The 13995-nt window shown below is 38.8% G+C and overlaps 1 protein-coding gene across 3 annotated transcripts in view; it reads left to right on the forward strand.

The window, feature by feature from the left end:
- garre1 (granule associated Rac and RHOG effector 1) overlaps nt 1-13995 on the forward strand; it is a 45296-nt gene that overhangs the window by 9924 nt on the left and 21377 nt on the right. For 2 of the 3 annotated variants that reach the window (XM_084409618.1, XM_084409617.1), the window contains exon 2: nt 10693-12029. In XM_084409618.1, the coding sequence (XP_084265744.1) occupies nt 11526-12029 (504 nt within the window). In that variant the 5' untranslated portion in view covers nt 10693-11525. Of the gene's footprint in view, nt 1-3002; nt 3184-10692; nt 12030-13995 lie in introns of those variants that run through there. The other variant, XM_084409619.1, reaches the window with a different exon arrangement.

Genomic DNA, 13995 nt, shown 5'->3' on the forward strand with positions numbered 1-13995 from the left:
AACATGTATTACCTCAGATTTGTAGGGAATTTTTTTTTATCCACCCTTCAAATCAGAAAATCTTCAGATAATCAAGCGTCCATCAGCTCGCCGATGATGTCATCTGAAAAACAGGTGTTGCAGGAAGGACTCTAGAGTTTCAGAGAGTTTCACAGAGGGTTCAGTTTCGCCCTCCGCAAACATGTCCTCACGGGAAGCAGGGCTTTCCTCGACGTGCGCCGCAGGCTTGCTGTTTTTTTCATTAGCCAAAGCCAAAGATTTTGAGGAACAAAGACCACATTCTAGACTCAAAACAAATGACTTCTCTCACTGTTACGAGTTTATCCACGGCAGAATCGGAGCCGTCAGGACTGCTTTTAGTAAGCAATGAGGTCATTCAGCATGAATGCAAGACTCTTTTGTTTTAAGCTTTGTGTTCGCAGAGGTCACGTTGTTCCAAGTTTGCCAAAGGGCGCAAGAGGAAAGTCTTCCCTCAGACGTCTTTAAGTGTTAAATTGTTGTTTAGTGATGGATCTGGGATTTCTTTTGGGTCTCCATTTAGTGTAAGAGTGTATGAGGAAATGCAGAGGTAGGGGTGTAACAATATATCGCAATACAAAAATGCATCAGCATGAATCGTGGATAGTTTACCCAATAATGAAAATAACTGTGTGAGGAAAAAAATTCAAGTTTTCAGAGTTTTAGTGTCAGCACTACTATCTAATGTTGAACATAATGTATAATAATGCAATGTGGGAATATTTATGGGTCATGATAATGCCAAAGGTCTTATGTTACCAAATAAAAAGTGGCCTACATTACTAAATATATCTGGTCAGTGACAGTGCAAGCATATTCGTCTAAAAATAATTCAGTATTTTCAGCTTCAGAATCATTAATATTTTTATTCTGGTGTCTCTATTGTCCTGTGCTTTGGGTTTCCAGCACCGAGTCCAAGACTATTCATTTCCACACCCAGTGTAATCCAAAATGTTGCATTTTAATTAACAGTACATTTTTTGTTATCCTTTTATGTCTTGGAGTATCGCGATAATATCGCATTTTCAGTTCAGGATCGTGATGTATATCGAATCGTGACATGAGGGTATCGCTACTCCCCTACTTAGAGGTGATTGCTCCATTAATTAGTTGTAATTTGAGTCGTAATGGCGTTTCAGATCTTGTTTGGGATGCCTGTAGGTAATCCCAGTCATTCCCAAACATTCAAACGCATCATTGTGATCTTAAAGTTTGGATTAGCGCCAGCACAAACAAGATTTGAGAGTGAGCAAATGATTTTTTTATTTTTGGATCACTTCTGTGCATTCCTGTACAAATTGTCCCAAATCGTTGTGATCGTACAGATTTAGATGCTTGGTTTGGCCTGATATCTGGGACTGTGATGGATTTGGATGGGGTTACGTGGGGTAGTTTCTGTTTGGTTTCTGAGGTAACCGGCCTAAACTTGTTTCGTTTGCTTGTCTACTTTCCCTCGTGTCTAATTTCCCGAGGGGAAAAAACCCCAAGCAAGCAGTCTTGTCTACATTAATATTTCTGAGTTCTGCTGAAATCGTCTTCGAAATAGTCAACGCCAGAATCCATTTGAAAGTGTAGGATCTTCCCAAAGTGCTCAAAAGCAGACTCACTATTTACCAGAATGCACCATGCTATTATGTTTTTTGAGTCATGTACTTCCATGGTACACCAAGGTACTTAAAAATACACCATTTAAATTCCTTGGTATGTGAATTTTAATCATTGTATATCGGCATCTGATAGCATCACCGTACCATGGTACCACCATAAAACATGTTTCATGTTGTTTAATAGCCTAATCCTACTGTTAATAGCTCATGGGAAAAAATTAGTTGGGTTTAGGAATAGTTTAGTTTATAAAGCTTGCATTATCAAGAATCAGCCGTCATCAGTAAAATTTATGGTTTTTGTCCATAGTAAAAACAATACAAGTGTTCAGTGAGAGAAGTTTGTGTTTGTACTTAGTCATTTTGAGCAGTGATGTTATTGAGGTGCTTCACTGACCTATATATTGTTTAACTATAAATTGGAAAATGATACTGTGATGGTTATTAATAGTTATAACGTTTCACTGTAAAAAAAAAAAAGTTGCTGCCTTAAATTAAGTACAATCAACTTGGATGTTTAAGTCATTTCATCTTAAATTACATTAAACTGACTTGAATGAAAACTGCTTTACTTATTTTGATGTTAAAACATTTGTTGTCATAACTTATTGATCATATAATTTTTCACAGTGTAGTGATCGGTTTCATGCCATTGTTGCGAATATACAGTAGATTACATGTTATTTTGAATATCACTGTGATTTTGACATACTTCTAAATGTTCTTGAATGTGCACTTGGTGAATAATGGTGTTTATAGATATACTACTTTATATGTGAAATTAATTTATCATTTAAATAGATATTTTGTTGTAACTTTCAGAAAAATCTGCTTTGATTTATTTTCAGCTTTTGTACAGTTATGTTCATGATATAACATCCTTATTGCAGTGTTTTGAATCATGACGTGTCAAAACAAATGCATAATTAACTTAATAAATATTGAAATCCTCAAAAAGTGATTTTATTAAACAATAACAACACCAGTCCAAACAGAGAGTTGTGCATTAATATGGGCTGAGCTCATCAAGTCGTGGGTTATTTTATTTTCATGGTTTCCGGTCGAGTTCTGTTGGGTATCAAGGAATGTTTCGCTTTGGGAAAAGTGCAGGGTTAAAGTCAGATGAACTGGAGAGCTGGGAAATGTCATGCACATTTATAATCAAGCTTTGCGCTTTAACACGCCTGTCGTCCTCAGTTTTATATCCGAATGCTGCATTTAGAAACCATCACAGCCACAGAAACCATTTCCATCGCAGAAATCACAGAGTCCTCAGACTCCCAGTAGAGTTTTTCTCCACGTCAGGCCTGCGTCCGAGCCAAGTAGCAGAGAAGGCCATCATTCCCACAATGCACCACGTGCGTGTGAAACCCGAGCCGTGCTCTCTTTTGGCGTACGGCTGAAATGGAGTCATGAGTTGGAGAAAGGGTCTGAATTCAGGGGGTCATTCGCTTGTTTCCGCATCTAAAACAGGAATTACTGAGAGATACTGTACATGACTGATGTGGAACGGAGACTCGGTTTAAACGACATCGTTCGTCAGGATCTGTTGTTAGATCTGGTATTGTTGTTGCTGTTTCTTTTGCTTCTCGTTTAACTGGGTTTTGTATAAACGTACGGTGCTGATATATGTTGACGATTATAGGTGCTATGCGCTGACATAAGCACATATGACAGCTGCGCGCTGCACGTGTCGATTTAGGGGTCTCCGCTGTGTGTAACACTTGTGTTGTGTTCGCCTGTTGTCTGTCTTCTGAATGGGAAACGCCAGGAATAATCCCACAGACGCTCTGGAGTCAGTGAACTGCATAAATAGATCCACTGAATGAATGTTATATTGATCCATGAGGAGAAATGACGAAAAACAGGCTGCTTTCTGGAGCAGCGCGACATGATTAATGCAATGAAGACACTTTACAGTGATTTGTACCACAGTTAAAGGTGTTCGTAGGCTTGAGGTGTGTTTAGCTGTGGGAAAATCACTGTAAAGCATTGGCTTATGCTTCAATAAAATGGTGAAAAATAGTCGTTTGACAATATTATAAAGATATGTATTTCATTAGCCTTCACTGTAGGCTGACATGACAAAAGAGAAGGGAATTTGATGCATTAATATTGCAGTTGATTTTAGTTTTATTTCAGCATGACATGATTAATGCAATGAAGACACTTTACAGTGTAAAACAAAAAGATGCTGGCTTACATTAAGTACGATCAACTTGGATATTTAAGTTATTTCAACTTAAATTACATTAAACTGACTTAAAAAATGAGTTGAATCTTATATAACAAAAAAGTTGAATTGCTTAACTTATTTTGGTGACTTAAAGCAATGTAAAAACATATTTTGTCATAACTTATAATTATTATTTTACAGTGATTTTACCACAGTTAATAGGTGTTCGTAGGCTTGACGTGTGTTTTAGCTGTGGGAAAATCACTGTAATGCATTGGCTTATGCTTCAATAAAATGGTGAAAATAGTCGTTTGACAATATTATAAGGATATATGTATTTCATTAGCCTTCACTGTAGGCTGACATGACAAAAGAGAGAGGAATTTGATGCATTAATATTGCATTTTATTTTATTTTTATTTCCGCATGACATGATTAATGCAATGAAGACACTTTACAGTGTAAAACAAAAAGATGCTGGCTTACATTTTTAAGTACGATCAACTTGGATATTTAAGTTATTTCAACTTAAATTACATTAAACTGACTTAAAAAGTGAGCTGAATCTTATATAACAAAAAAGTTGAATTGCTTAACTTATTTTGGTGACTTAAAGCAATGTAAAAACATATTTTGTCATAACTTATAATTATAATTTTACAGTGATTTTACCACAGTTAATAGGTGTTCTTAGGCTTGACGTGTGTTTTAGCTGTGGGAAAATCACTGTAATGCATTGGCTTATGCTTCAATAAAATGGTGAAAAATAGTCGTTTGACAAGATTGTAAATTAAATGTTGTAAAGATATGTATTTCATTAGCCTTCACTGTGTAGGCTGACAAAAGAGAGAGGAATTTGATGCATTAATATTGCACTTTATTTTAGCACAGTAAAACCCTCTCCAAGAAGCTTCATTCCCCAAACTAAAATGAATAAATCAACATAATTATTTAGGGCTTCTTAAGACAGACTAGTCGAGTTTGCATTAAGCCCTTGATAATTATGCTGGTTAAGTAGGTTAAAATTATTATTTTAATATGCTAAATCTACTTTTTTTTTTGGGTCTGCCAAACCTCTTGTACAGAAGATTTTAAGTTAATATTTTAATAATTCTCGTTGCTCTGATCAGACAACAGACCAAAACCTGTCTGGAAAACATTTGTGGAATTCAGCTGAACGTGTGCTGCCGGTTTGTCCCTTTTTTGTTGAGTTTTTAGCTGAGTTTTGCCTCTCACCGCAGGTGTGATTGTGTGATCTGCGTTATGAATGACGTCGTGATCTTCTTCTGACGTTCAGCGAGACGAAAGCCATCCTCTCCGTCTGTGTCTTTGGGCTGATAATGATCCACCTTTCTGTGCGGAGCGGAACATTCCTGGGCTTCATTAGTAACAGATGTGAAGGACGATGTCAAAGTGTGTCCTGTGAGTGGAAAGCTGTGGTGGACAGTTGTGTTTTCACGTTTTATTATTCGTGTATTTGGGGACCGTTGTTTTGCCCGTCAGGAACTGTCTGGTGGATCATGAACAACAGCTGCCCCGCGGCGCGATCCCAGTTCCTCCGTTTCTACACAACCCTGAAATACAACACAGCAGCCGTTTGGTTTAATATAGCAGGACCCAGCGGTCAGAAAATATCCAATAACCTGCTGTATAATATATGCTCTTCCGTTCAAAAGTTCGGGATCCGTATGATTTTTAAATGTTTTTAAAAGAAGTCTCTTCTGCTCACCGAGGCTGCATTTATTTGATCAAAAATAGTCAAAATTGTGAGATATTATTACAACTTAAAATAATGGGTTTCTCTGTGAATATATAGTAAAATGCTATTTATTCCTGTGATCAAAGCTGAATTTTCAGCATCATCGCTCCAGTCTTCAGTGTCACATGATCCTTTATTCTAATATGCTGATTTGCTGTTCAAGAAATGATTAATCATCAATGTTGAAAAAAGTTGTGCTGCTTCATATTTGTCTGGAAACTGTGATGTAATTTTATTTTTTAGGATTTAAATAGAAAGTTCAAAAGAACAGCATTTTTTCTCTTTTGTCTCTTTTGATCAATTTTATGCTTCCTTGCTAAAATACACGTATTAGTTTCTTTAAAAAGATCTTATTGACTCCAAACTTTTTAACCGTAGTGTGTGCTTTATCTAAAGCAGCTTGCAGTGAGACTTGAATTAATATTTATATTTAAATAACATGAAATCATAAAAATGCTACAGCCTTTAGAACTCAATGCACAATCGAGCATCTCTGGATAAATGTGTTTGGCAATTGAATTCTTGCTTTTGTGTTCCTTATTCTGTTGTTATAAGTGAGTTTAGGATCATTGTGGCCTAAAACGAGCTTGCATCGATATTATCTGGTTAATTGTTGGGGTGTAACAATATATCGTGTCACAATATATCGCAATACAACAATATGTATCGTGGATAATTCACCCAAAATGAAAATTACTGTACGAGTTTTAGTGTCAGTACTACAATTACCTACTATATATAATGTTGAATATAATGTATAATAATGCAATGGGGGGATATTTGTGTGTCCTGATAAGGCCAAATGTCTGATGTTACCAGTAAAAAGTGGCCATTATTATTTTACATATATCTGGTGGTCAGTGAAAGTTCAAGCATATTCATCTAAAATAATTCTGTGTTTTCAGCTTCAGAATCATGAATATTGTTATCTGGTGCCTCTATTGTCCTGTGCTTTGGGTTTCCAGCACCAAGTCCAAGACTATTCATTTTAATCAGTAAAAAAAATTGTTAATCTTTTATCAAATGTCTTAGAGTAGCGCAGTATCGTATTGTGAGTTGTGTATTGTGATGTATATCGAATCATGACATGAGGGTATCGTTACACCCCTGGTTGATTGATTTGTGTTCTGTGAACTGATACTCTAGTATTGCTCTTTTGTCGACACAAAAAGAAGCTGCACTGACAGAGGAAGCTCTGGACTTTATTTAGCATGAGACCTTCAGCACAGATGATCCATCATCACAAGACTTCCTTTTAATCTTTTCTCTGGGCCGTGGCGCTTCCCAACCGTCTCCCATTCGGCTTGTGTGTGTGTGTGTGTGTGTGTGTGTGTGAAGCTTGTCTTTGTGCCACCCTGTTTCCACTGTTGTGTGTTATTGAGCAGGTAAAGCAGCAGCGAACGCTTTGACCCGGTTGGCACTGAAAACACACTTTAATCCGCAGGGTTTACAGACAGGAACTGCGCTCGCCTATTCCTTGTCATGCGCTCAAAGACTGGGCTTTTACAGGAGACAGACGTCTGCTCTTCTCTTTCTGAAAGACACCAGATGCTCGCACGAGGAGCCCGTGTCTGTCGTCTAAAGGTGACGCGAGTGTTTGTCTGCGATTTGGTCCCGTTGTGCAAGTGAGCAAGTGTTTTCCTAGATTGCTGCTTGCTGTTTGTCAAAGGAAGTGAGATTTGAGGTCACTGGAACACGGCAAGATAAACATAAGGGACTTCTGGAATGTTTTTATGCTGTTTAACCGCACAAGTTACCATAGCGGCACAATGACAGTGGAAAGAGAGACTTTTTCATCTGTGTGAACTACAGCAAAATATATTCCTTAAAAAAAAATAATAATAATAAAATTTCTTAAAGCATTACATTTATTTATTATGATTTTTTTTTTTTTAAGGAATATATTTTAAGGAATATATTTTTTCATCTATATTTTAATATATACAGAGTCAGACAGTATACTTTTGTTCTGTTGTGCAGCACCTAATTAGAAAATGTATGCAATGTTCTGATATTTTCAATTGATTCAATTGTTTTTTATTTTAAATTTAAATTACATTTTTATGAATTCATTTAATTATTAGACACCGTATTTGAATTAAAACACAAAACACAGAATCTAGAAAAAGTAAAACAGAATTTTGGGGTGATAAATGTCGTAGTTTACATGTACACAAACAAGTAATGTTTACATTCATTCCTGAGGTCCAACGAACATGTGAAATGATTTCCTTCCCAATTAATAGGATGAAATGAATATCGTGATTAAATACTGATTTATATCAGTGTTTCCGTTACACTTGTAGTTACTGTAGTAATAACTATATATTATGCATGATTACATGCAACTAACCTTAAACCAAACCCTGAACCCCTTAGTAAGTACATGTAGTTAATTATTATTACACTGTACTTAAATGCATAATTACACTGTAACACGGACACCTTAAAATAGTGTTTCTGAATAATTTTATTGTAATAATATTTTCGGCTGTATTGCCCAGCTTTACTAATAGGGATGTGCAAAATATTGTTTTTCCTCTAGCCCATGGGTTGTCTTATATAAAATGGCACGTTTCACGCAGGGTGTGTTTTTGTGTTCAATAATAGACTCTCCAGCACCTGTGTCTGTCACCTGAAACGTGACGACTTGAGCTGTGAAAATGAGCAAAAATGTGCAGCATTTCTTTTTCTTTTTTTTTTTCTCCAGCTTATGCAAATCTGACTGGACTCTTTGCATAATGACAGACCGAAACAACACGTCTCTCATGGGTTTTGCCTGATGGTTTTGAATTGCAGATATTGTGACGGGCTATGGCCCAGTTCTGTTCTTTTAGACAGTGGGATGCTGTGCTCTTTCGGATCCTATTGTGTTCTGTCAGGTTTGAATAATGAGGGTCAAACACTGATTTTTTTCAAGGCCCATTGTGATTTGTAAGGCCCATTGTGATTTGTTGTTTCAGTGCCTGTCATATAGAAGTGTTTACTAACTCATGCATTGTTTACTGTTGCTCATTGCAATTGAAAGGTACCTGTAATACGAAATTAATAAATTTAAGCATCTAAACATGCTCCATTTGACATGAATCAATCCTCAAATCATGTCTTGTTGAAGAGAGGTGTGTTGCATCAAGTATTATTTAAAGTATTTATAAATATTTTGAATTTATTAATTAAAATGTTTTTTGTTTTCTTTTTAATTTTAGTTATAGTATGTTTATGTGCTTTTGTCATCTATTTTTTATTTTATTTTAGCACTTCAGCATACACTTATTTAGTTCTATATGTTTACGTTTTATCTAATATTTGTTTTATTTTATATCTGCTTTAATTCAATAACTTTACTAATGGCGCTTTTCCATTACCAGTACCAGCTCGACTCGCCTCGCCTCGACTCAGCTCGGCTCGGCTCGCTTTTCGCTCCGTTTTCCATTGCAGATAGTACCTCCACAATAGTACCTGGTCGTCATAGCGACGCCGCAGGAAACTGCCGTGACTTAATCTTTTACGCGAGACACACCAGCTACCCACACACACACAGGACAATGGAGGAAATCGAGTGTATGCTGTTTTTGGATGTTTTTGTTGTTTTTTTATTCAGGATACTGCGTCTGGCGCGTGCAATGATGACGCAGTGAATAGTGACTATTCTCTCTGACCAATCAGCAGTCTGCCGTGATTTCACGTCACATTTTAGTATCGCCTCAGCTCGCCTCAGCCCGCTTAGAACCTCGCCGGAGGTGGTACGAAAAAAAGTACCTGGAAGCAGGTACAGGTACAACTTTTACACAGTGGAAAACCAAACAGAGCTGAGTCGAGTCGAGCCGAGCCGAGGCGAGCTGGTACTGTGTAGTGGAAAAGCGCCATAAGTGATCAGACACACTGTTCATCGCAGAATGGTAAAAAAAAGAAGTAATAATTAACTAATGATTAATAATTTCAATCAGTACACTATAGCAGAAATGATACTTTTAAAAAAGCGATGTCGAAGGGACGTTATGTTTGCGCTCATCTGTTTTCGATCAGATCATTAAACTGTAAAAAGTTTTCAGTCCCAGGATCCAGTAAGCAAATGCATTTGAACAGTCAGTCCAAAACAGCCATAATGCAGAGAAAACCTGGCCCGATTTCATCAGAGATGGCAGAGAGAGGTCGGCACCGATAGCCTCATATAGCACTGCTGCGCTTCAGGTGACCCGAGTTCGAATCCCGGCTCGTGGACCTTTCCCGATCCCTTCCCCCGTCTCCTTCCTCGCTTTCTGTCCACTCTATACTATCCTATCACAATAAAGGCAAAAATCAAAAAAAAAAAAAAAAAAAACATTATTAAAAAGAGATGGCAGAGAGAATAGTTCAATTTCTCTCCTTTTTTGTGATTGTTTCGGATCAGCCCAAGCCGTTTCTCATTGTACTGTGAGATACAGACTGAACTTTGACTCAAAACACCCAACCGCTGCATGAGCATAATGATACGCAAACTACATCTCTTGGTTGGATAAAGCAAACCAGTGTCACGCTAGTAAAGTTTTGATGGATGTCAATTGTAGTCACGGTAAAGCTGTAAAAGTCGTGCATTAGGCGCACAAGACGAGTCCGTTATTATTGATGTGCAAACAAACCTCTCAGCACACTGATGATCGCTACTGAAAATTAGTACAAATTTGGAGGTGGGGATGTGCTATTGTGTACGTTGTGTTAAAAGGGAGGCTTTGGACTTTAAAAAACCCAGATTTGGGCTGTATGCATTTGAGTGGTTTAATGACCACTAGTCCAAGTCAAGTCACCTTCATTTATATAGCGCTTTAACAATATAGATTGTTTCAAAGCAGCTTCACAGTGATAATAGGAAATTAAAGTAGCAGAGATTGTTTTGGCTTTACAGCAGCTCTAGAATAAAGTTGTTGTCCAGCTAAAGTTAGTTTTTGATTGATTCACTTCCATTGCAGAGATCATTGGTGATTAACTTGGGGGCCGATTACACGACACCGTTTTAACTGAAAACAGATTAGAGAAGCTGTACTGTAATCAGTGTGGCGTCTGAAAACAAACGTCTGATCAAATCAACATGAAACAAATGTCAGAACACATCCTCCCTGTGAAATCTCACTGACGTTCTCTCTTTGTCTCTTTCGCAGGAAATGACCGAGAGGCCTTACAGATAATTTGTGCTTTTGTTGCTGCAGTCCGCGTTTGCCGAGAGACCCCTATCTGGAAGCACACTTGTTTCCGTTGTGAGTATTAACTACCTCAGGCTCTGGAAACGGATCAAGAGGGACCCGTCGATCTCGTGTGATCCACCAGCCCCCCCCCGATCCACTGTTCGGCCCTCAGAAAACCCTCTGACCGACTGGATCCGTCAGAGCGGCTCAGGCCACGTCACCCTGTAGCTCACGCCAATCCTCCGTGCTTGCTGTTGAACGGTGTCACTGTTTTTCCTCTTCTGAAAAATTCATATTGTTTTTGCTGACAGATTTTTAAGATTTTTCTATTTTTATTAGAGGCCTACGGAAAGAGTTCGGAAAGAAGGGTTTTTCACTTCCATTTGAAGGATTGATTATGCACTTTTGGATTTTCGTCCAGAATTGAAGCTGTGCTTGGTGTGTAAGTGATGTACAGATAATCTTTTTTTTTTTTTTTTTTCTCGTGAGGAACCAGTTCTAATAGAAAATACCTGAAGCTAATTGGAGTTGGATTGCCATTTCACTGGGATATAAGCGGAAACGTTTTGATGTGAGCAGCGTCCAGAGTTGCAGCTGGGCTGCAAGATTTCCTCAAACCTTTCTTTGCATCGCTCTCATCCGGTGTGGAATACGGTCATGACTTCCCCTCTGATGGGATCTTTAAGCTATCTATTTACTTGACTCCAGGAGACCCAAATTAGGCATCGAGAACTTGTGCACATAAAAAAAAAAATTCAAGAGTTGTCTGCTTCGTGAGGACCGACTCTTCCTGGGCACGTTGAATACTTATGTATTGTTGCAGTGCGCAAGAAAGTAAAATGGACTACAAGCTGCGCTTTTTGCTTGGCGGGTCCAAGCACAAAGTGCAGCAGCACCAGCAGTTCCAGTTGCCGGAGCTCAGCCGGACCCTCAGCGCCCCATTGGGCACGTCTTGCTCCACCCCTTCTCCAATGGCAACGATAGGCTCCTCCCCTTCTGGCTGTCATGCCCCGCCTCCAGGCGCTACATCTGCAATCGCGGACATCCAACAGGGCATCTCCAAATACCTGGACGCGTTGAACGCGTTCTGCCGTGCGAGTGCGTTCCTGACCGAGCTCTTTGGCAGCGTGTTTCGGGACTCCCGTTACTCCAAAGCGGCAATGCAACTGAAGGACGTGCAGGAACATGTCATGGAAACGACCAGCCGGCTCACCACAGCAATAAAGCCCGAGATCGGCAAAATGCTGATGGAGCTCAGCGCAGGCGCGGCTAACTTCAAAGACCAGAACGACTTCAGCCTGCAGGACGTTGAGGTAGGTCGCACGAAAACAACCTGCACAGATGTTAACACATGTTGATGTTTCCGCTGTCGGAAATTTCTCGATCTATTTTGATATTATTATTATTATTATTATTATATTATTATTAGTATAATAATACCATTACACCTCAGACTTCTTGTCAAATCTAGCAACTAAGGGGTTAAGTGTCTCGCTCAAAGCACAGTTTTAGAAGGACAGGACAGGAATGCTTATAAATCCAGCTCTACCTGCGATCAAACCTGTGGTGTTTGTGCTTGTAGTCTTGATGCTTCCCATCAGCCTGTTGTTACTCCAGACACTGAATATTTTTCAAAGGCGAGGAGAGGCTTGCAGATCTTTTATAGAGGAATTCCTCTGTTCCGAGATATTTTCGGAAACCAGATGCTCTTGCTCTCTCTCTCTCTCTCTCTCTCTCTCTCTCTCTCTCTCTCTCTCTCTCTCTCTCTCTCTCTCTCTCTCTCTCTCTCTCTCTCTCTCTCTCTCTCTCTCTGAGAACATACTTTCTATCCGCGTGTGTTGAGCTGTGCTGGTTAGTCTCCGTGCCTCGACTCGAGGGACGCATATGAGCTGAAATGATGCCTTTATGAGCGAGGGTTTGCGCCCCGGTGGATGTGGATTCACACCGCAGGCCTTTAAAACGGGCACGCTGTGGGCAGGGACCCGGGCCAGACCTGCAGCTATAGAGACCAACTTTACAAAGTCCCAACGGAACCTTGTGCCAAAACACAAAACGCCAAAGTTTTTAAAAGTATGTAACGGAATATTCTGGTAATTCCAAGTTCTTTCCCCCTGAACGAGTTTACTGTGGAATGTATTCAAATATTGAACGTGTTTTATAATGTTTGCACAAGCAAAAATGTCCTGAATACTCAAACAGGAACTTTACAGCTCGTCCGAAACAACCATTCCGGAAAGTTACGGCTCTGTTTTCAAGTGTTTAACTCTTGTATTTTTGTCTCTTTTTTTTTGACAGGGAACGTAAAAAAACATACCAGTTTTGATGCTTTAAAATAAACACCAGGGCTGCGTTTCCCAAAAGCATTGTAAGCCTAAGTAGATCGTAGAACCGTTACCACCAATGGTCTCTATGATCAGCTTAGCTCATGATGCTTCTGGGAAACGCAGCCCTGCTGTTTATTTTAAAGCATCAAAACTGGTATGTTTTTTTACGTTCTCTGTCAAAAAAATCAGACGAGACAAAAATACAAGTGTTGTATTTTTTAAAATATACCACAGTGACACTTTCATGCATTTTTGGCAGCTGAAATGCTCTGTTTATTAGTCACGGCCTACTGAATGAAACGGAAGGAAATGTTTCTCAAATGCTCACGTACATTAGCAGAACGCACTCTGTAAACATGGCACAATCTTTACAGGCGGCAGCTAGTGTCTATTCAGCGTCTTGTATTTGCTAATGAGCGTTTTTGTTTGCAAGTGGCCCTTCCTGCCTCGCGGGAATCTGCCTGTGTGTGTGTGTGTGAGTGAAGGGGCAAGTTCATTCTCCTGTTTACGTTGGGCTGGCAGGGCGACAGCAGGGTATTCCCGTCCCCGGGGTGTGTTACCCGACTCCACGATTGTCTCGATGCGCTGCAACAGAAATACACCAGTGCATCGCTGGGCCAATCAGCAGCGCTCTTCTTTTTGGGTCTCGGCTTGCCCTCAATAAGAATACTGACCCTAGATCGGGTTTCCAAACTGTGTGATGTGATTTGTATGCATATGAACAGTTGAACAGACTTATTCTGAGAAGTTTTATTTACATGTTTTCAATTCTATTTGCTTTCACAGTGTTCATGGCCTTGCACTCTTTTTAGACACTTAAGTTTCTATTTCTAGTATCTAGTAAACATTGTATTATTTAAATTAATTGTTAATAATAAAATAATAATAATAATTATATATATATATATATATATATATATATATATATATATATATATATAATTAATAAATTATT

Source organism: Rutilus rutilus (assembly GCF_951802725.1).
Source record: "Rutilus rutilus genome assembly, chromosome: 5".
NCBI classification, from domain to species: domain Eukaryota; kingdom Metazoa; phylum Chordata; class Actinopteri; order Cypriniformes; family Leuciscidae; genus Rutilus; species Rutilus rutilus.